At 38.0% G+C, this 22,494-nt stretch overlaps 1 protein-coding gene across 1 annotated transcript; it reads left to right on the forward strand.

Annotated features, from left to right (window-relative positions):
* Nucleotides 1-529: 529 nt before the first annotated feature.
* On the forward strand, nucleotides 530-21,459 carry LOC107591889 (R-spondin-3-like). The gene is made up of 6 exons (XM_016281172.1): nucleotides 530-1,250; nucleotides 9,661-9,855; nucleotides 10,018-10,161; nucleotides 11,837-11,980; nucleotides 12,062-12,241; nucleotides 20,613-21,459. Exons 1-6 carry the CDS (start codon nucleotides 1,157-1,159, stop codon nucleotides 20,804-20,806), a joined length of 951 nt encoding a protein of 316 aa, XP_016136658.1. The 5' UTR covers nucleotides 530-1,156; the 3' UTR covers nucleotides 20,807-21,459.
* Nucleotides 21,460-22,494: the final 1,035 nt, after the last annotated feature.

Below are 22,494 nucleotides of genomic sequence, written 5' to 3' on the forward strand. Positions count from 1 at the left end.
CAGACGGGCTAAAACAAAAGCCAGGCAGTGTATTTGCCTGTGTGCAGTTTGTGGCTCTTGTAGCACTGACCCCCTCTAGAGGATCACAATAGAACTTCCTCTATTATCGCAACCATATGTTCAGCCTCACAGGGCAGTTCATTTTACAGAGATGTATTTTGAATATAGGATTCATATCTGGATAATATTGGGAACTGAAATATAATATAATGTAATCCAAGTAGATGTAAATTTAGATGTAAATAACTTACTAAAAGTAATGAATGAATTTGTTGTTGATTAATTTCTTGGTTAAGTTCTTCTTGGATAAATGTGATTTATCTGTCTATCTATCTATCTATCTATCTATCTATCTGTCTGTCTGTCGAATTTTTCCATTCATGGAGTTCTCGAGTTTTGGAAAACGTGATATAATGAAAAAAAGCGAGTGCTGGTAGCCCGTGGGGTGTCTGACGTGGGGGGCTCGCCCTCTAAATAAACTTTGGCGTTCAGAGAGGAGAAAGAGACTGCAGAGAGCTGAAGTCATCAGTTACCAGACGAGCATGCGAGCTGAGAGGAGGCGAGAGAAAGGGAGAGATAGTGAATTGCTCAACCGTGAAACTGTGAGCTATCGAGATTGAACAGAGAAGAGCGACGTCTCGGTGACTATTTAGAAATAAAGCGCCTAAGTTTCACTGAAAGTTCCTCGAGATGCTGTGATGAGGATGACGCGAGGACCTCCTACATGTTAGGCTCACTAAATAAAGTAACCTTCTCACCTGGACGTGTCGTGCGGAATCACAGCGGGGAATACATACAGTAATTCAAGACGACAATCCAACTTTATCACCATGCCAGTTTAATTTGATTCCCTCCTCCCCATCTTTAAGTTTTGCTTACAGTGCGCTGGATGGAGAACTAACACTTTCATTGTTTCCATGGAATGAGTGGCTCTCTCTTTGGATATCTCACAGTGGCACAAATGTGGATTGCCTCCAATATGTTACTGCCGAATCGGCCCAGGTGCATTTGGGCCATTGAAAATTCTGTTTCTCTTGCGCGTGAGCACAGCTGGGGATTCTGCCCGGTTTAGGAATAACTTATTGAGTATTGCACAGATCAAAGTGCGATAAGGGACATTGAAATTGACGGGACAAGCATCATTCCCCTGATTACTATGCAATTACAACTGATCTCCATAGTTTTGATCTTGCATTGTATGGAATACACAAACTGTCAGCATCACGGCTCCAGGCACCGGCTACACAAACGTAAGTTCTACGTGCTGCCGATGCTTTGCGCACACCTGCACGTCTCTCACTGCCTGTTTGTGAGAATCATTTTTTTTCTTTTTGTAATCATTATGTTTTTAAATACATTCTATGTCATACTTTTTCAAACTTTAAATTATTGTTTTATAAGTTAAAGTATCTTTTGGGAAAATGATATGGCATAGGCCTAATTATCAGGTGATAGGACACGGTTAAAGTTTACTATGAGAATTTTTAACATGTTTATATATTTATTTATTTATTTATTCATTTCTTGGAGATTAATATGTGCCACTCACTGCATACGCCTATATAAAACTCAAAAGCTAAAGAGAAAATCAGTGGACTCGACACTCTAAGCATTTCCTGTTGTTATATATAACCATATGCAACTGAGAAAAAGCAGTTGCATATTTCTCAGCAGTTGAAAGATCTACCGAAATGTAGGCCTATATGTTTTCTAATGACAACTGTTTTTCTCCGTTTGTATTTTGTGACAAATAGCCTGGGTTGCCAAGTGTGCTGTTCGCCAACTGTGGCCGTTTTTATGAGGTGTGAGGGTTTGACTTATCTCACCAATTTTTATATATATATATATATATATATATATGGAAATAGACCAACGGCTGTGAAACACTACAGTGAATGCACTAGGTCTATAGGGAAATATTAATTAAATATTAATTAGGTGTTTTTAATTAAATATGCTAAAATAGTAATAGTACGTAGACTTTACTTAGGGTACACCGCCATGTTTTAATAGTCCTATGTCATGTCAAGTTATTTATGTATTTATTTATTTGTATTTATTTAGGCTATTTTGATGTTAGTGTTAGTTCACAAACCATTGAATAGTCTTTAGGCTACTTCTGTTCTCCACAGCCTCGTTTTCATTCGGGAAAAAATCAATATGGCCTCTATGATCCACATATGAAATAAAAGTAGTATGGTACTGTGAACATTGTATAAGAAACCGCCTGTCCAGTTAAAAGTGTATTGCAAACGTTTTAAATAGTACAGTAAATCAAGCTATTTTCTCAGTGATTCTAAACTTTATGTTTTTAAAACTATTTTATACCATTTGAAAATCTGAAGAAAAAAAGCGCGGAATACTTTGGCTGTTTTTTAAAGTGGTTCGGTTTTATTGGTGATTAGACTGGTTTTGTTTGGTGGACTGTTTTTGTCACAAAGATTTGGCAACCTTGCAAACAGCGTAGTGTTGCTTGAGATGAGCCAGTCTCTCAGTGAAACTGCGCTTGTCACCAAAGCCTGATTTTGATCCTCATTGTTTTGTTTTGATGGCTTAATTTGAGGAATATTTCACATGCATCCCACTGTGAGGACAAAACAGCTGCTTAGGCATCCTAGATAAACTTCTGATGGGAAATGTTCCGTTGAGGTAAAAGCTTAGAAGACGCGTGAAATTTTACTAGACACTTGTAAGGTTTGATTCGGACACATAACTTATCGGCAAGGGACGCACTGCTGATTTGGTCATTTCAATCTTGTTTTAGGTTACGTTGCAGTTCTTATGTTAACGTACCTTCCATTAACGAGTAAAGTTTTAGTCGTATTTTGCTTCACTGACTCGTGCTATTTTTGTTGTGATTAGTGCGAATATGAAAGTATGAATTTGCACACCATTATTAGCCAGTGCATTCGTTGTGCACTGCTCGTCTATAGCATCAATGGCCAGTCCCAATGTCTTGTTTGGATCGCTCTCTAGCGGCCACTACATTACGCAGTAAACCCTTTGTAGTGCGCTTGGTCCGTTTGTTGACTGTTGCTGCTCGCGGAGATATCAGTAAGTTAGTTCAGTACTAACAGAAGCACAGTGCATTTCCTATTTTCTTCCAGTTTGCAACAGAGTCGAGAATATCCTAGGAAAAAAAGTGTTGTTTTTGGTTTTACAATTCATGGCCCGAACCTCTAGTCTCACCCCGTCCAGGACCATCTTTATAGTTGAACTGAGCACATCAAATATTTGTACATGTTAAAAAGCTACATAGATTTAGTTAAAGGTAACATGATAAGGAATTCCTAATTTCGTTCAAATAACCTTTTTTTTATTTGTTGCGTTTTTGAACTCAATAAAACAACCCGAACTTGATTTAAACGATTGACTAACAAATCTGACCTAATATAACACTTAACCATGACAGTCAGAGATATGACCGTACACAGTGTTGGGGAAAGTTACTTTTAAAAGTAATGCATTACAATACTGCGTTACTCCCTAAAATAGTAACTAATTACGTTACTTAGTTACTTTTTATGGAAAGTAATGCGTTATATTACTTTTGCGTTACTTTCGCGTTACTTTTTAAATATAAGCAGGGCTTGATTGTTTTTAATATAAGAAATTCTATTTATAGCAAATATAAAAGCCCTTTCACACCTAAAAGTGTAATGAATAAACCTCAGGCTGAAGCAAAAGTAAATTCACGTCTGTACAGTAGAACGCAGGAGAAGAAACACTCTTCAGCAATAAAAAAAACAAAGGACGATTGTTAGTTTATATAAAGTCATTTTTGCTTATTAGTATGGTTGAACTGGATCATCAAAGGTCAGCAGCAAAGACATTGGTTAATAAAATGGGATTAGATACATTTGGTGTTATTTAACATATTTAATTATTGCAGGGTTGCGTCATATTCTGAGTTTTAATTCATTTTGATGAATACTAAATCTGTTTTTTGTGAGTGGGATGAATTAATGCACATTCACATTTAGTCTAGAACTACAGTAACATCATGTTCACACAGCGCACACAACGCCTCTGTACTCCCGATTTCTCCCAATGTGGGGACAGGAGAGCTGTCAGTCAATAAATGGGAAAACAAAGTAACTGGCATTACTTTTTTGAAAAAGTATCGCAGATATTTTCTTGTAAATTAAAAAAGTAATGCGTTACTTTACTAGTTACTTGAAAAAAGTAATCTGATTACGTAACTCGCATTACTTGTAATGAGTTACCCACAACACTGACAGTACGACATATGAAAATTACATTTTCAAAAGACCATTTTAATCAGATGTATTACTGATGAAGGCAAGGCTGTAACCAAATACTCAGGATTGTAAGGGGACCATGTGTAATTTGGGGGTCATGTCCCCCTCGCTGTCTATGGTGGTTATGGCCCTAGATCAGGGGTGTCAAACTCATTTAAGTTTGAGGGCCGGATCTGAGAAAATGTCCCCTTGTGCGGGCCGAATTACCTTTTGTTAAACCCTAGTTGGCTCACAGTTACATTAATATTAACCATACAAACTACAATATAATAAAATTGAAATAATCTAGGACAACTTTTTTTTTAAAGATGATGCTTGGTTATTTTAGGGGTGTGCAATATTGACACAAAATGTCTTCTTTTTTTTGATAGTGATAATTACCATATTTTGCAGAGTGTGTTTTTGAGATAGCACCTTGGTTGGTTTAAGCCCGTAATGGATAAATAAATATGACACTAAAGCCGCCAGTAGGTGGCAGCAAGTCTCCGTCTTAATGAGTGATCCATTGACTCATTCATTCAAAACGGCTGATTCGTTTAGAAATTAAGCTAGCGATTGTCTTTATGAATGGGCCACTGAATCATTGACTCAAATAATTTGTTCAAAAACAGATTAATTCAGTAACAAAATACACAGTGCTGCCTTGGAGACACACAATTGGTCTTACTTCGGCTTTGTTAAAAACTTTTTCTTGCCAAAACAGAGATAAACAGACAGCATTGTGACTAATATAACACACTTAATACTAGCATCTTGTTTGTTGAGCTGTTATATAAAATCAATTCATTTGCGATCGCGCTGACATTCGGGAAAGCAACACTCTTGATATAGTTAGACATTACTTAACTATCACGATATAAATATTAAAAACTACATTTCTTACAGGGCATTTTAATTTTGCCCCCTGTAGCCTGTAAGCCTTCATCCGGCACTGAAAAACTCTCACGATGTGTTTGTTTTTTTGCAAAGTTACAAAATGTCATCATTAAAACAACAGTTAGGATATTAGTACACAATAAATATCGCACACTCCTCGCTCATTTACTTTCTCCATGCGAAGCTGTCCAGTGCGTCACAGTGTCGTTTAATATTGCACACATTTACCACAGCCACGAGTTGTGATTAAACATAGGCTACCTGTCGGCGTTGAGATTACTTTCTTTCCATTTCTCCTTAAATAGCCTGTCCACCCTTCCAGGTCAAATTTCTTCTTTTGGACATGTTTAAAATCACCAGAAAATTTCCCCACAAGCATCAGTTACAAAGCAGCTATCATCATATTATCCTCGTGCTGCTCGAGATTCTGGCGCCACTTTAAAACATGCATGTTAGGTGTCCCGAATCCCGAGGCGTAATATCAACGTAAATAAATGAGCCATTTGTTCCGCTTTAAATTCAAAGTAAAATATTGTAGCGAATACACTTTATTTAATTTTCAAAATTATGTTTTATTTATTATTTTATAATATTGTTTAAATCATCCTGCGGGCCAGATTGGACACCTCTGTGGGCCGTGTTCGGCCCGCGGGCCATATGTTTGACACCCCTGCCCTAGATGGAAGTGTTTATATGAATATTTTTGGTTTACAGAGAGATAAACTCTGAATTGCTCTGAAATAAGCAATTCATGCATGACAAGCTCCAGAACTGTGTAATTGAGTATGATTTTTATTTTAATAAGCAAGGTAAGCAAATAGGACTCGAAAGGCTCGATTAGAATGAATGCATAAACATGGTCCAAATTAGATGGTGACAAAGCCAATTAGATGCAACAGAATAGCTTTTGGTATCAGGGAGCCACAAAAATGCCATTGTGGCTTTGTGGCACTCTCTGGGTTGTTTCAACTCTGATATTATGGAATTCAAAATACAAAACCCTTATCTATCTTTTCTTTATAAAACCTGGATTGTGGACTGTGGTCAGGACATTGTCTTCAGCATACTAATTATGTGCTCTCATGTGGCATATAAGAAAAATATGTGTCTAATCAGACTTTGACAGCTAGTTAGTTCAGTACACAACTGTTATTTTGAATTTAAAGAAGGAACGATTTGGGTTATCCTTAAAGAGCAGAAATATTTCATTCATTTCAGCATATTTTTTTAACAATTCACATATTTCAAAATATTTCAAAGAGTTGCTTTTAATAGATATGGGTGAGCAGGGTTATGAATATGGTCAAATCTAGGCTGGTGGTGTGTGAATGGTGGCAGACACTGTGACAATGAAGTGTGAAAAACGTGATGACCTTCGTCCATTTGTATGCACCAGCCATCATCAGATGCTGCTAATTAAGAGACTTTGAAACGTTTGTGATGGACAGAAACTTGGGTGAATGACCTATAACTAATTTATCAGTTCACAGAGAGTGACCAAACGGTCGCCTGACCTCAAACATTTCCTGTCTTCTGTGTGTGTGTCTCTGTGTCTCCGCCTTGACAAGTAAAAGCAACACAGCTTTGATTTGCATGTAAAATAGACACCTTTTAAATGCCAAAGAATTTGTAACATCTGATACTTATAACATCTGAATATTTTCTTTGCATATGACTATTTTAAAAGAGTGCTTTATTTGTAAAGTTGGTGTATTTGTAGTATATACTCTATTTGAGTGTACTAGGTCACAGAGGACATAAAAAGTGAGGTCACCACAAAAAGAAGCCTTATGAGTACTGCTAATGACAGTATGTGGTAACTTCCTTGTGAATAAAGCCATGGCTGTGTTTTTTAGTGAATTATATTTGCTTGTGTGGCCTCCCCATGTTGTGAATATCCCAGGAAATTAATTGTTTGGGCCTGCTTCACTGACTCAAACCACAAGTCTTTGGGCAATAAGTAAATGCTTTTGTTTAATGTCTGTGTCTGACATTTTGTTATTTAATTAAGTTTTAACTGTACTGCTTTACTGATAGATTCTGGGAATGCTTGCTTTTGCTGTCTTCGAGTTTGAACCGTGGCGAAGCGATTTCGAACATTCGGATTGAGTGCTCGTGTGGTTGTTATGCAAGCCAACCCAAGGGCTGTGGCAGTGCAAGGGCTGGCAGAATTCCTCCGTGTAAAGGGTTCTGTGAATTAGAGAGCTTTGGCAGGAACACATGTGGGCAAATGGACAGCAGTTGTAAAGATTGCTTAGATATGTCAAACAGAATATCCTTGATCTATGGCAATCTGGCGGCCAAGAGTGAACTCTGGGAATCAGGGGAGGGAGACAGAAAAAAACAACAACGATGCCCTAGACCGACTTCAGTAGTATGGAATGTAAGAGCAGGTTGAAAACATCTATCTGTCTGTTTGTCTGTCTGTCTGTCTGTCTGTCTATTTTGGCTTGTTCACAGTAAGGATGCATTAAATTGATCAAAAGTAATAGTAAAAACATTTATAATGTATGTATATATATACAGTATGTGTGTGTGTGTGTGTGTGTGTGTGTGTGTGTGTGTGTGTATTGAGCACCAAATCAGCATATTAGAATGATTTCTGAAGGATCATGTGACACTGAAGACTGGAGTAATTGCTGCTGGAAATTCAGTTTTGACATTACAGGAATACATTACATTTTAATACATATCAAAATAGAACATTTATTCGAAATTGTAATAATATTTCATAATATTACTGTTTTTACTGCTTTTTTTCAACTAAATGTAGCCTTGGTGAACCTAAGAGACTTTTTCAAAAAATATTTTAAAAATCTTACCGACCCCAAACATTTATATGCTAGTGTGTCTATATATATTTTGAACATTGCTGTCTCTTATAATATTGCATAGTGGGTCAAAATGGTAAAAAGCCACTTTGTAAGTCTGTGTTTTACAGTTATGTTAGGGATCCTCGTTTCCTGTACTTTTTAAACTGCTGCCTTATTGTTCAGGTTTGTGGATGGTTGTAAAAATCCTCAATATGTAACATCCTTTCAAGCCATATCATTTCAAATAGAATAAAACTGAAAGTAGAAGATATTTTTGAAACCTCTCTGAAGTTGAGCTAGACCAATCTTCATTTTAACCTACCTCACCCTCATCCAGATGCTCTGAGACCGGGTAAGTCTCTTCTAAAATGCAGAGCCTTTAACCATCTGAGACTGACCTTTGAGAAACACCTGGAAGCGATCGACTTCAGTCAAAGATGCACCTTGAAGCAGCTGAGGAGCACCTTCCATTTTTTTACCCTGCCGAATTTAGTAAGGTACTGCACTGTACTTTAAAGTATGATGCGATTAGATCAGTGAACATCTGTTCTTCTCACAGTAACTGTAAACTCAATCACTTTTGACTTCTTCAGTTCCCAAGCCAAAACAACAAGGCCATCGTTCATAGATATTATTCACAACACCTTGAGCAATAAACTGAAGAAAATATTCTCTCAAAACTCCTTGAATACAGTCAGGCATATTTCTCAGAAATATTGTCTCATTTTGTTTCGAGTTGCTCTGTCCAGAAGGTTGTCAGGTTAGCAATCAGCTCTATAATTTAAAGGTAAATCTTATCTTAAGGGATATGTTAGTGAGGGTGTTTTCTAAATATGTCACTCGGACATTGAGAAACCTCTTCGTCATGCATTTGTGGTGGGCCATTTCAGCATGTATTTGCAGCTGGAGGTCTCCAGTGGAGACTAGTTGATTCCGTCTGGGTTTTTGTCACAGTGAGGCCACTCTGTTTGCGCGCTTATGAACACAAAGGCTACTGTGCTGCTGTTTGCGTGCAAACCCCGGTATGCAACGTGTCCCTGTTGATTAGTTTCTCTGCCAGGAGAATCCACAGATGACTGTCGTGTTTATTATTACACTACATTATGGTCACTGTTGTAGTCTTAATTGATGGCTCTGTTCTTTCCTTGGTGAAGCTGGAATCATTTAGTTGTACCCACCATTCCTGTTTGTTCTTATAAATGTTGAGAATGTCCAAGTAATTGCCAAGTATGTTTTTTGTAACTAGCTGCTGGCAGAAGAAGCAAGGCTTTCAGTTCGGTTTTGTAGCCTTTGCAGAAATTTGGATTGCTACACATTATATTAAGGCATTATATCTTTTTTGAAATGTGAAACTGTTTACTGAAATGACATTTTTGCATGTATATTCAGCCATTTTTATTCAGAGGCAGTGCACAGAGGACAGGAAATGATGAGAAGGGAGCAAAACACAATGTGAAGTTTGTTTTTACATGCCATTTATCAGCGGGTTTATCTGAAATATATTATTCCACGACAACAGACCCCAAAGCAAAGCCAAACCCAAACATTTTAGGCAACTTAGAAATCCCAGCCAGGACATGCCCAGGAAAAAGAGGACATATGGTCACCCATATATCCATTACACTTTTCAGATCTTTACATTTGCATACATAATTTTTTGAGCACACGTGTTGTTTGATCCTAAAGTAAAATTGATGTTTCTACCACAGAGGGTTCAGGGGTGAGCTCCCAGGGATGCCAGGGAGGCTGTCAGACCTGTTCGGTTTACAATGGCTGTCTGACCTGCAAACCCAAGCTTTTTATTCACCTGGAGAGGGACGGGATGAGGCAGATTGGAGTGTGCCTGGCCTCCTGCCCTAATGGTTTCTACGGCACCCGTTCCCCTGACCGGAACGACTGCATAAGTAAGACGCATGTTTTACCTCAGCTTCTCCTTGAAATATTTACTCTACAGACGTCTTTATGTCTTAGTTACGGTAATAAAGCTACAGACATTGACGTTTATACTACAGCATTCTCTTCTCTGCTCAGGCAATGTGGTAATGAGTGCGTAACCTGTCTTCCAGAGTGTGGGTCAGAGTGCGACTCGTGCTTTAACAGGAACTTCTGTCTGCGCTGCAGAGCGGGCTCCTACTTGCACAAGGGCAAGTGCATGGAGAGCTGTCCAGATGAGCTAATGCCCAGCGATACCAAGAAAGAGTGTGTCCCTGGTGAGTGCCCATTTTACAGTCACAGATATGATGGACTAGCTTTTAGCATCCTTTTTATGTGGCCGACCAATAGTTTAGATTTCAAAGCTTGGACTAAATCCTCATACTTTAAGTAAGAGTAAAATAAGTATGTTTTCTGTAAATACATTAAAATGTCACAAAAAGTATACTTATGTTTTAGCATATTTCTTAAAAGCGTAACTAAGCATATATTTATTACCAACATACTTCGTTTACTTTTTAAAAATATATTAAAATTCAATTCAATACATTTTAATGCACATCAAGTAAGCATGTTAGGAGTACAATTGTATTATAAATTCAAGTACATTTTAATACATTTAATAGTGCTTTTTTTTTTACCTGGGCTGTTTTTTCAAAAGTAGTTAGTTACACTACAAGCTACAAACAAACAGTAGCTAAATACATTGAAGGTACTAATTGTAAAGGGTAATATATATTATAAAATATCTTTGTGATATAATTTATCATTTAATTCAAGCTGTATTTAATTGCACAAAAACAATTAGGGGTTTTGCATGAACAAACTTAATTATGGTGATGGAATTAAGCTTGAACAGATAAATGTATAGTAAATCTAATGAAAACCTAATTTACACAAATGAGGTGAAAATATAGTACATAGTACAGGGATATGAATTGGTAAAAAAATTTTGTTAATCAGTTTATTTAAATGGACAATCCGAATGAACCAGTTCATTAGAATGAATCAGACTCAAAAGCCATATATGACTTCAGAATCGTCTGAATGAACCAGTTCACTAGAATGAAGACCATCTGAATTAGAGAGAGGACCATCTGAATAAAGTGATTCACTTATATGAATCAGACTTTCAAAATCAACATATTCAAGAAAGGATTGTCCCGATTTACTACAATAAAATGGAAAACTACATATGAGAGAGAGGATCCTTCCGAATGAACCAATTCACTAGTATTCACTAGCAACATATTAAAGAGAGGACCATCCAAAATTAACCAATTCATTAAGATAAATCAGACTTTCAAAAGCTACATATTAGAGAGAGGATCATTCAAATGAACAAATTCACTAAAATGAATCAAAATATTAAAAGCTACACATTAGAGAGAGTGCCGTCTGAATGAACAGATTCATTAAAATGAATCAGACTTTCAAAAGCTACAAATTAGATAGAGGACCATCTTAATGAACTGATTTATTAGAATGAATATAACTTTCCACTGCTACATATTAGACAGATGACCATCTAAATTAACTGATTCACTGCATATTAGATAGATGATTGTTATTAGAATAATTCAGACTTTGCAAAGTAGTTTGGAAAAAGTAGTTTGTTAAAAGCTACACTATAATGAAAATAGCAGAACACTCTCAGAACAAAAGCTGTCCCACCCTAATTAACCCTACAGAGTGCATATTAGTACCTTAAAAGTACATATTGATTCCTAAATTGTATGTTTTAGTACCTTTTGAAAAGGTACCACCCCAGTGACAACTTTTGTACCTTTTTTCAGTAGTGTTATTTTCAAATGTTGAGAGCAGACTGAAAAATGTTGTCCAGTTAGTTACTCTAGTACTTCTAGTGAAGCTAACTGTGTGTGTGTGTGTGTGTGTGTGTGTGTGTGTGTGTGCGTGCATGTGTGTGTGTGTGTGTGTGTGATGGTTTTACAGCATGTCCTGCGGACTGCGACTCCTGTCAGAACAGTGACACGTGTACGAGGTGTGCGCCGGGACACTACCTACTGCATGGGCAATGTCATCACGTCTGCCCAGACGAGTTTGAGCCCAATGACTTAATGGAATGCATACCAACAGGTTAGTCTCTAACATAACACCTGCTGTCAAGACACAGTGCTGTATGTGTGTGGCTTCACTAACTTGTTAACTGTGTTTTAGTGCACTGTGAAGTGGGCGAGTGGAGCGAATGGGGCCCCTGCTCACGCTCAGGTAAAACCTGCGGCTTCAAATGGGGCGAAGAAACAAGGATCAGGAAGGTCCTACAGAATTCCTCTCCAATGGGAAGCCCGTGCCCTACGATTTCTGATAAGAGGGAATGCTTTGTCAAAAGAAGACGATGTAAGTGGCCAATATAATTATTGATAAATAGTTATATTGTTATCACAATCATCACTGAAAATTGTAAATCTGATCACTTAGAGGAATAAAAAGCTGCATGATTTGAGGTATCATTAAAACCCGTAACCCTAAGTATGAGCAATAATAAAAGTGATGCTTGACTTAGTGAATGGAATTGCCGGTTGGCTGTTGTACAGTTTCCACTATTTTATAACAAAAAAACATTGACTCTAGTTATTTTATTATCATATAAATGCTTGTTTTGTATCGTCTGGATAATTATAAATGTAAGTGCCAGAAATACAGTGAGGAAAAAAAGTATTTAGTCAGCCACCAATTGTGCAAGTTCTCCCACTTAAAAAGATGAGAGAGGCCTGTAATTTTCATCATAGGTATACCTCAACTATGAGAGACAAAATGAGAAAAAAAATCCAGAAAATCACGTTGTAGGATTTTTAAAGAATTTATTTGCAAATTATGGTGGAAAATAAGTATTTGGTCAATAACAAAATTTCATCTCAATACTTTGTTATATACCCTTTGTTGGCAATGACAGAGGTCAAACGTTTTCTGTAAGTCTTCACAAGGTTTTCAAGGTTTTGTTGCTGGTATTTTGGCCCATTCCTCCATGCAGATCTCCTCTAGAGCAGTAATGTTTTGGGGCTGTCGCTGGGCAACACGGATTTTCAACTCCCTCCAAAGATTTTCTATGGGGTTGAGATCTGGAGACTGGCTAGGCCACTCCAGGACCTTGAAATGCTTCTTACGAAGCCACTACTTCGTTGCCCGGGCGGTGTGTTTGGGATCATTGTCATGCTGAAAGACCCAGCCACGTTTCATCTTCAATGCCCTTGCTGATGGAAGGAGGTTTACACTCAAAATCTCACGATACATGGCCGAAAATTACAGGCCTCTCTCATCTTTTTAAGTGGGAGAACTTGCACAATTGGTGGCTGACTAAATACTTTTTTGCCCCACTGTATTTCCCAACTGATGCAAAACAAATACATGTAGCAGATTTGTGGTGGAGGGGGTCACATCCTCGCCGTCAGGTGTGCTGTCGTCCGGTGGCTTTTATAAAATATAATTAATAATTGTAAAAAAAAAAAAAAATATATATATATATATATGTATGTAATTAATCATTTTAAATCATTTTTTAAATCATCACGTTTTACCCTAAATAAATATTTATGCTTATTAAATTATCGGGTCTCCAAATTCTTTAGTAGTGTTGCATAAAATATAGAATTAAATATGTTGGACAAACAAAATATACCCAAAATATATATTTATGCTCTTTAAATTATGAGAACCCTCCAAGATAGCATTGCATAATTCGTTTGCAGAGAAGGAATCCCATGGTGCAATGTAAAATAAAATTATTGAAAAAATTAAAATAATTAAAAATCTATAATAAAAGATGGTGCATGAAACAAAACATTATAGACACATACATACATACATACATACATACAGATAGATAGATTCATGTTAAATCGAAGTGAGGAGTGTTGTATCGATCTGCTGGGGGCCACGTGTGAGGGGTGCGTTTTATACACTGCAGGCTCGGTTATCAAACTCAACCCCGCTTGTGATTACCCAGCTCCCCCAGTTCCTGAAACATCAACTGCATGCTAATTATCTGCTGGGGTTCTGTCCTGTCCGTGTTTATGTTCAACATACACCAGCAGGGTCAGTGGTCTGACCCCCGCCAACTCAAAGTAATCCCAACCCGCCCACTGACACTGATACATCCTCCTTGTCCACCCCTGACTCCTGATACACACAAACACACACACACATATGCAACTGTTTTACTTGTTGTTACCCCAGCCAAATCCCTCTCCATTCTTCTCTCGTTACTTGTCATTTGTTTTTCTTTCGTGTTCTCCCTCTGACTAATCCTGACCTTTTTCTTACACAGCTTGTCCAAACGCAGCCCTGCGTCTGGCCCCTGTCCTTTCCCTTTCATGCTTCATGACTCTAAATTCAACTCCTAGTGTCAACATGTGCTTCTCTTTTTTTGCTCAGTGTTTTAATGTTGATAATATATATTTGGGGTCAGTTTAAAGAAAATATTTGTATTTAGCATGGATTACACTGAATGACAGTAAATGTTACTAATGTAATGTTACCAAATATGTTCTTTTGATGGTTTAAAAAATGCTACTCTTTTGAATTTTTTTATCATTTTACTTAAATTATTTTTAATTATAATAGAATTTGACAATATTACTGGTTTTACAGTATTTTTGATCAAATAAATTCCACCTTTGTGAGACTTCTTTCAAAAACATTTTTAAAAAATTTACTGACGCCAAACTTTTGAATGGTAGCGTACATATATATAATGTGTGTGTGTGTGTGTACCTACTTAACCATATTTTGGGGACAAATTTGTACCCAAAAGTGAGCTAAACCTGACAAAATCTCCAAAAACCTCCCTTTGGGGACGTCCTCATTTGTAAAACTGGTATAAAAATAAAGTAAACAAAGTTTTTTTTAAATTGTAAAAATGCAGAAAGTTTCCTGTAAGGGGTAGGTTTAGGTGTAGGGTGATAGATTATACAGTTTGTACAGTATAAAAACCATTATGCCAATGGAATGTCCCCATTTAGATAGCTAAGTAAACGTGTGTGTGTGTGTGTGTGTGTGTGGGTGTGGGTGTAGGTTTTACCTACATTGTAGATATAAAGTATATTTAATAAATATAGTTAAATATACTTGATGTTTATTTCAAAATGTAAAGGAGACTATGGAAAGTCTCCACAAAGAAATTAAAATAAACTTGTGTTTGTGCATAAATGCTCATATAACATTGTGAGTTTTAGTTTTTATGTAAGAGCAGAATGTGGCATCCCAACATCATTTTGTGTGTGTGTGTGTGTGTGTGTGTGTAGCTCAGTTGTCCACTGAACTCTTAGCCTCTGTATGCAGCTCTGCTTGTATCTGCTCTGCACACCAGCACCAACCTCCCTAAGGGAGAGCAGCTATACTAGGCCTTCAAAGCCGAAGCATTCCTCCTGTGGGACGAGCCAGAGCCCTTAATCCCTGCCTGGCTCCTCCCAAAAGCCACCGGACGACAGCACGCGTGCCGGGGAGGGTGTGAACCCCTCCACCCCACCCCATCCCACCCCCGTGGTTCATTAGTGAAATTGTGCCCCACTGCACCATCATATCCCATTTCAACCATCTCCACCTCTGTGTCCTTAACAGCAGCAGACTGGGACGATTTGGGTTGTCAGGGTTGATTTTAGAGCGTTTCACCTTTTACTGACTGTGCAGCAGTTATGCCCCAAGTTCTTCCATCTGTCCTGACACACTTTTCACCCCCTCATCTCCCTCCTCTTCTAAGATCTCCTCCTTTTCTCCCCTCTCAATCACTCTTTCAAGAATAATGTGTAATCAGAGCCAGATGACTCCTCATTTCACCTATGTTGAAACATCTAGATGGACACAACTATGAGACAAACTCGTTCCAAACCATTCCAGGCTTGCAACATATCTTAGAGGAGGATGGAACTGCAATCCATTGATTCATCCAGAAATGATGAATAGATCCATTATCATGTGGCTATTTTTAGCTGTAAATCTGCTGTAGCACTTGTCAACTTGTGCATGGATTTAACTTTAATTGGAAGCCCTTTATAGTCGCAGAGTAAAACAATTTATTTTAAAACTTTATTGTTCATAATTGCACTTTATTCTATCACTCAAAAGTTTGGGGTCAGTAAGATTTTTTTTTTTTTTTTAATTACTACTTTTATTCAGCAGGATGTATTCAATTGAACAAAAGGGACAGTAAAGAAATGTATAATTAAATAAAATATTTCAGTTTCAAATAAATTCTGTTCTTTTGAACTTTCTATTCATCAAATAAGAATTATCATGGTTTCCACAAAAATATTAAGCACCACAAATGCTTTCATCACTGTTAATAATAAGAAATGTTTCATGAACACCAAGTCAGCATATTAGAACATTTTCTGAAGAATCATGTGACACTGAAGACTGGAGTATAATGGCTGCTGAAAATTCAGTTGTGCCATCACAGAAATAAATTAAATTTTGAATTGAAAGAGAACTGTTATTTTCCATTTTGATAATATTTCACAGTAGTACTGTTGTAACTGTATTTGTTTATCAAATAAATACGGCTTTGGTGAGCATGAGATTTTTTCAAAAACATTAAACATTTTACCAATCCAAACTTTTGTACAGTAGTGTATACCTCACAATGATGAGTTTAGGTCTCATATGAAGACTTTTAATTTTAAACTCTATCTACTTTTTAATATTTTAAATGTAGTTTTACCCTTAGGCAGAAAAAGGCTTCCATAACTAAAGGAATATCTCTGATATCTCAGTCTCAAGAGATCTCTTTGATATCTCAATCGTTTCTCTTGGATAGCAATCAGATTAAATGGAGAACAAATGGAGACGTTCCATTTGAGACTTTACAGTTTCTCAGATGTTGCTCCTGAGATAGGTCTCATCTAGAGTTCAAGAGAGAACAATGTCACAAAGACTGCACAACTTGCTTAAGATCTAAAGTCAAAGCTTTCGATATGATGTCATATATTTCAATAATATTATTCCTGCAAGACCAAATTATCTGAGCAATGCTACCCGTATAAAATTAACACTGTATTTATACTGTATGTCTCATTCATGTCACAATTTACTAACTCCATTAGGTCTTGTGTCTGAGCTTTGAAAGAGCAACCTCTGAGCTATGAAATTTTCCTCAACAACTGCATCTGCTTCAGCGGTGGTGAGCAGATGCTCAAGAGCATGTTCCATCCCTGAGGAAATCGCTTGTATCCAAATCGTCGTATGACAGTTTACTGAAAAACTTGACAGCCTTCCAGCTCTGAAAGGGTGCCAGTAAACATATCCAAAATAATCACCACAGAGCTCTGGTCATGTTAGGCCTTGGTTTATGGGAAAAGCAGAGGATTACTCCTAATCCATTGATCTCCAAATCATTACGACAAAGACAACAGTGTACGCAGAGGGAACTTCCTGTGTTTAAAGAGACGGGACGGCGAGAGGGGAGGTGATGACAGCGAGTGAAATGTGTGTGTGTTTTGCTTGGTCAGACACTGTACATGAGTCAGCCTGTTCATAATGCACAGTACAATCACAGCAGATTCAAGCCCTGCGGGAGGTGGAGGGGATTTCACTTCATCCTCCTGAACTAGTTTCGTTCACAAAACAATAGTCGTGCATCTTCATGGGCAAGTTTGTTTCGACAGCCGGGGCTACAGTGGCCCCCTATCGCCCTGGCTGGACCCCAGGAATGTGTGGGTCAGTGTGGGTTGCAGCAGGCAGGGAGTCCGGAGAGAGTCCGGGGGGGGGCGGGGTGTCCACCTCAGCACTTTTCCGATCCTCATCCGTGCTATCCATAAGCCTCTGACAATAATGGAAATTGGCTAGCCGTGATTGTTAAGCAACGGCAAGATTAAGTAATATAAACAGAATTTTCATTTTAAGTCTTTCTATTTTTGATGAGCTTATCGGTTGTTCGCTTATTCTGGTGTAAAATGTTCAGCTGGGTGGCTTCACCTTGGTTGTTCTTCTTGACAGTTTTATTCCAAAGAGACGTACTGTACACTAATTTCAGGAATAGTGTTCCTGGAAGAAACCGGAGTGATTGCTCAAGAGCGCAATGCTGATAAAGTTCTCTGACTCTGCACTTGATGGGTCACCCCCACCTTTTTGCGTTTCTGTTGTCTAGTTGGCACAGAAATGAAAACGCTGTCATAATTTACTCACTCTCATGTTGTTCTCAAATCATATGCTGTTATTGTTTGGAGAATATTTAAAGAAACTTCACTTTTCTGTACAACGACGCTTATAGTGGCCAAATTGGTCAAAAAAGGGCCAAAACACTTCTTTCTGAAAGAATAAAAGCAAGTTAACACCAAGAATGATAACCATAAAGATAACTAATATGCTAACTAGCGTCCACACCAGTGCACAGTAGCATTCTGTTTATTATAAGCACACACTGTAGTTGCTACTTTAAATGCTTGAGCTCTTTAAAGCAGGATGGATTCTGATTGGCTGTCAATGATTTTATCACTCATCAGCTGGAAAAAAAAATTGAGTTTTACCCTTAGGCAGAAAAAGGCTTCCATAACTAAAGGAATATCTCTGATATCTCAGTCTCAAGAGATCTCTTTGATATCTCAATCGTTTCTCTTGGATAGCAATCAGATTAAATGGAGAACAAATGGAGACGTTCCATTTGAGACTTTACAGTTTCTCAGATGTTGCTCCTGAGATAGGTCTCATCTAGAGTTCAAGAGAGAACAATGTCACAAAGACTGCACAACTTGCTTAAGATCTAAAGTCAAAGCTTTCGATATGATGTCATATATTTCAATAATATTATTCCTGCAAGACCAAATTATCTGAGCAATGCTACCCGTATAAAATTAACACTGTATTTATACTGTATGTCTCATTCATGTCACAATTTACTAACTCCATTAGGTCTTGTGTCTGAGCTTTGAAAGAGCAACCTCTGAGCTATGAAATTTTCCTCAACAACTGCATCTGCTTCAGCGGTGGTGAGCAGATGCTCAAGAGCATGTTCCATCCCTGAGGAAATCGCTTGTATCCAAATCGTCGTATGACAGTTTACTGAAAAACTTGACAGCCTTCCAGCTCTGAAAGGGTGCCAGTAAACATATCCAAAATAATCACCACAGAGCTCTGGTCATGTTAGGCCTTGGTTTATGGGAAAAGCAGAGGATTACTCCTAATCCATTGATCTCCAAATCATTACGACAAAGACAACAGTGTACGCAGAGGGAACTTCCTGTGTTTAAAGAGACGGGACGGCGAGAGGGGAGGTGATGACAGCGAGTGAAATGTGTGTGTGTTTTGCTTGGTCAGACACTGTACATGAGTCAGCCTGTTCATAATGCACAGTACAATCACAGCAGATTCAAGCCCTGCGGGAGGTGGAGGGGATTTCACTTCATCCTCCTGAACTAGTTTCGTTCACAAAACAATAGTCGTGCATCTTCATGGGCAAGTTTGTTTCGACAGCCGGGGCTACAGTGGCCCCCTATCGCCCTGGCTGGACCCCAGGAATGTGTGGGTCAGTGTGGGTTGCAGCAGGCAGGGAGTCCGGAGAGAGTCCGGGGGGGGGCGGGGGAAATATCCCTTTAAAACACTGATCAACCCATCACCTGACAGTGTGAAAGACAGAATGAAATTGAAAAAAGTTGCTGTACAAGACTGTCATCTTGTGGTAGACCAGACACAACCAGTTACACATTGCACCAGAAGGTTCTGCTGTTTCACAACTTCATAAATGGGTCTTCATCCTGGATTCCATCAAACTCTTAATTATCTATAAAAAATACTTATAAATGGAAGTGATGATTGTCGAAGGGATGTCTCCCAACCAAAACAGCTGAAAATTAAGAACAATGATCAACTTCGGTTGAGTAAGTAATGCCACGAACAGAGATGAGGGATGATGGGAAAATCACTAAAGCCTGATTAATAGAATGATAGAGTGATTCAACACGCCTGCACAGCAAGATGCCTGCCAAACTCTGACTGGTCAGTGTGATATTATTCATATTGTGTGTGTACTTCTTCCTGTTACAATACTTTCTCTTATCCCAGATTAATGTGCAAAAACACTATAAGTAATTTTCCTGGAAAGTGTAAACACTGTGGTGTTTAAAAACATTACTCATAAGCGTCCCAAATAACCCAACCCAAACCGTACACGTTATCATGTAAGTTGCTTGTTCTGTGTATTTTTTAATGTTTTTGAAAGAAGTCTCTTCACCAAGGCTGCTTTTATTTGAACACAACACAGTAAATTCAGTCATATTTAGAAATATTATTACAATTTAAAATATCAGTTTTCCATTTGAATATATTTTGTAATTTATTTACATGATGTATGATTTATTCTTCTTTTTCTTAAAACGTAGTTTATTCTTGTGATGGCAAATCAGAATTTTCAGCATCACTACTCCAGTCTTCAGTGTCACATGATCCTTCAGAAATCATTCTAATGTGCTGATTTGGTGCTCAAGAAACGTATTTTTGTGGAAACCATCATACATGTTTTCAGGATTATTTGATGAATAAACCGTATTTATTTGAATTAGAATCAAATATATAAATCAATTTAATGCATCCTTGCTGAATAAAAGTGTTCATTTCTTTAAAAAATAGTAATGTACCTCAAATTTTGAAATTTTTTTGAGGCAGCATGTACTATTACTTCTCTAAGTAATCAGATTTTTACTTGGTGGACAAAAAAAACACTTTATATTTACTAGAATAATTGTTACAAAATGCCTTACGCTGTCGCCATTTGTCCTCTCAGGTAAACCAAAAGGTCAGCGGCGGGGAGAGAAGAAAAAACGCTTCAATCTGCAGGAGAAAGAGAACGCCGAGGCCCGTCGAGAGAGGAAGAGAGAACGAGAGAAGGAGACGATCGACCGAGAGGATTCAGAAAGCCGGAACAAAACAGAGCACCGTCGCCGGAGGGACCAGAGCAGAGATGCTGGAACAGTATAAATAGATGCTGCTCCTCACTGCTCCTCTGCCTTTCTTTCCCCTATCAGGCCATGTCACCCCCTCACCCTCTTAACCCCTCGCCGAGGAGGTGTTGCTGCTACCTGTATAATTTAAATGTATACTGTATATGCACATGAGAGAGGGGGCGCTCGTCATCCACACCATTGCAGGCATTGAGGATGCCCCATAAACCTCAGAGGGCACCCTTCACCCCCCTCGCGCCTGGTCTGGTGCTGGATTGAGGCTGAACTGTGTAAACGTGGGGCCGGGCATTTCAGATGATCTGTGGAATGTTTTTTTTTTAAAAGGGGGTCCGGGTACAGCACTGTATCATGGTTTGAATGTAGGTTTTTGAGACATTAAAGTAGAGTTGTTGTATAAACATCTGTATTTTTTTGGGCTGAGTAAATTAAAAATGAGCATGCTTACTGCCGCCGCGGACATTGCCTGCCGCCAGAGGCTGAGAGACTGCATGTTGATAAATGGTGTAAATGGCTTTCTTCATACTGGATAAGCAACAACACTCTCGCTGCAACGTTTTAGTAACTTTTGTTCCGTTTTCTCCGAACAAAGTGTTGATTTGCCTGTCTATATAAACAGGATTTCCTGAATGGAACAAGCTTTCCATTGAAGCCAGCTGACCAGAAATCAAAAGCACCTGTATGTCAAATAAACAATACTGAGTTTGTATTCGTTTGTAATTTATTGTCACAACAAGCATGCATATACAACAACATTACTCATAAGCGTCCCAAATAACCCAACCCAAACCGTACACGTTATCATGTAAGTTGCTTGTTCTGTGTATTTTTTAATGTTTTTGAAAGAAGTCTCTTCACCAAGGCTGCTTTTATTTGAACACAACACAGTAAATTCAGTCATATTTAGAAATATTATTACAATTTAAAATATCAGTTTTCCATTTGAATATATTTTGTAATTTATTTACATGATGTATGATTTATTCTTCTTTTTCTTAAAACGTAGTTTATTCTTGTGATGGCAAATCAGAATTTTCAGCATCACTACTCCAGTCTTCAGTGTCACATGATCCTTCAGAAATCATTCTAATGTGCTGATTTGGTGCTCAAGAAACGTATTTTTGTGGAAACCATCATACATGTTTTCAGGATTATTTGATGAATAAACCGTATTTATTTGAATTAGAATCAAATATATAAATCAATTTAATGCATCCTTGCTGAATAAAAGTGTTCATTTCTTTAAAAAATAGTAATGTACCTCAAATTTTGAAATTTTTTTGAGGCAGCATGTACTATTACTTCTCTAAGTAATCAGATTTTTACTTGGTGGACAAAAAAAACACTTTATATTTACTAGAATAATTGTTACAAAATGCCTTACGCTGTCGCCATTTGTCCTCTCAGGTAAACCAAAAGGTCAGCGGCGGGGAGAGAAGAAAAAACGCTTCAATCTGCAGGAGAAAGAGAACGCCGAGGCCCGTCGAGAGAGGAAGAGAGAACGAGAGAAGGAGACGATCGACCGAGAGGATTCAGAAAGCCGGAACAAAACAGAGCACCGTCGCCGGAGGGACCAGAGCAGAGATGCTGGAACAGTATAAATAGATGCTGCTCCTCACTGCTCCTCTGCCTTTCTTTCCCCTATCAGGCCATGTCACCCCCTCACCCTCTTAACCCCTCGCCGAGGAGGTGTTGCTGCTACCTGTA

The sequence above is a fragment of the Sinocyclocheilus grahami genome, unplaced genomic scaffold, assembly GCF_001515645.1.
Source record: "Sinocyclocheilus grahami isolate Dianchi unplaced genomic scaffold, SAMN03320097.WGS_v1.1 scaffold9.1, whole genome shotgun sequence".
Classification (NCBI taxonomy): Eukaryota; Metazoa; Chordata; class Actinopteri; order Cypriniformes; family Cyprinidae; genus Sinocyclocheilus; species Sinocyclocheilus grahami.

Coding starts and splice junctions, on each gene's coding strand:
- LOC107591889 (XM_016281172.1), top strand. CDS start 1,157: ATGCAATTACAACTGATCTCCATAGTTTTGATCTTGCATTGTATGGAA. Junction 10,162..11,836: donor CAAGAAAGAGTGTGTCCCTG/GTGAGTGCCCAT, acceptor ATGGTTTTACAG/CATGTCCTGCGGACTGCGAC. Junction 11,981..12,061: donor AATGGAATGCATACCAACAG/GTTAGTCTCTAA, acceptor ACTGTGTTTTAG/TGCACTGTGAAGTGGGCGAG.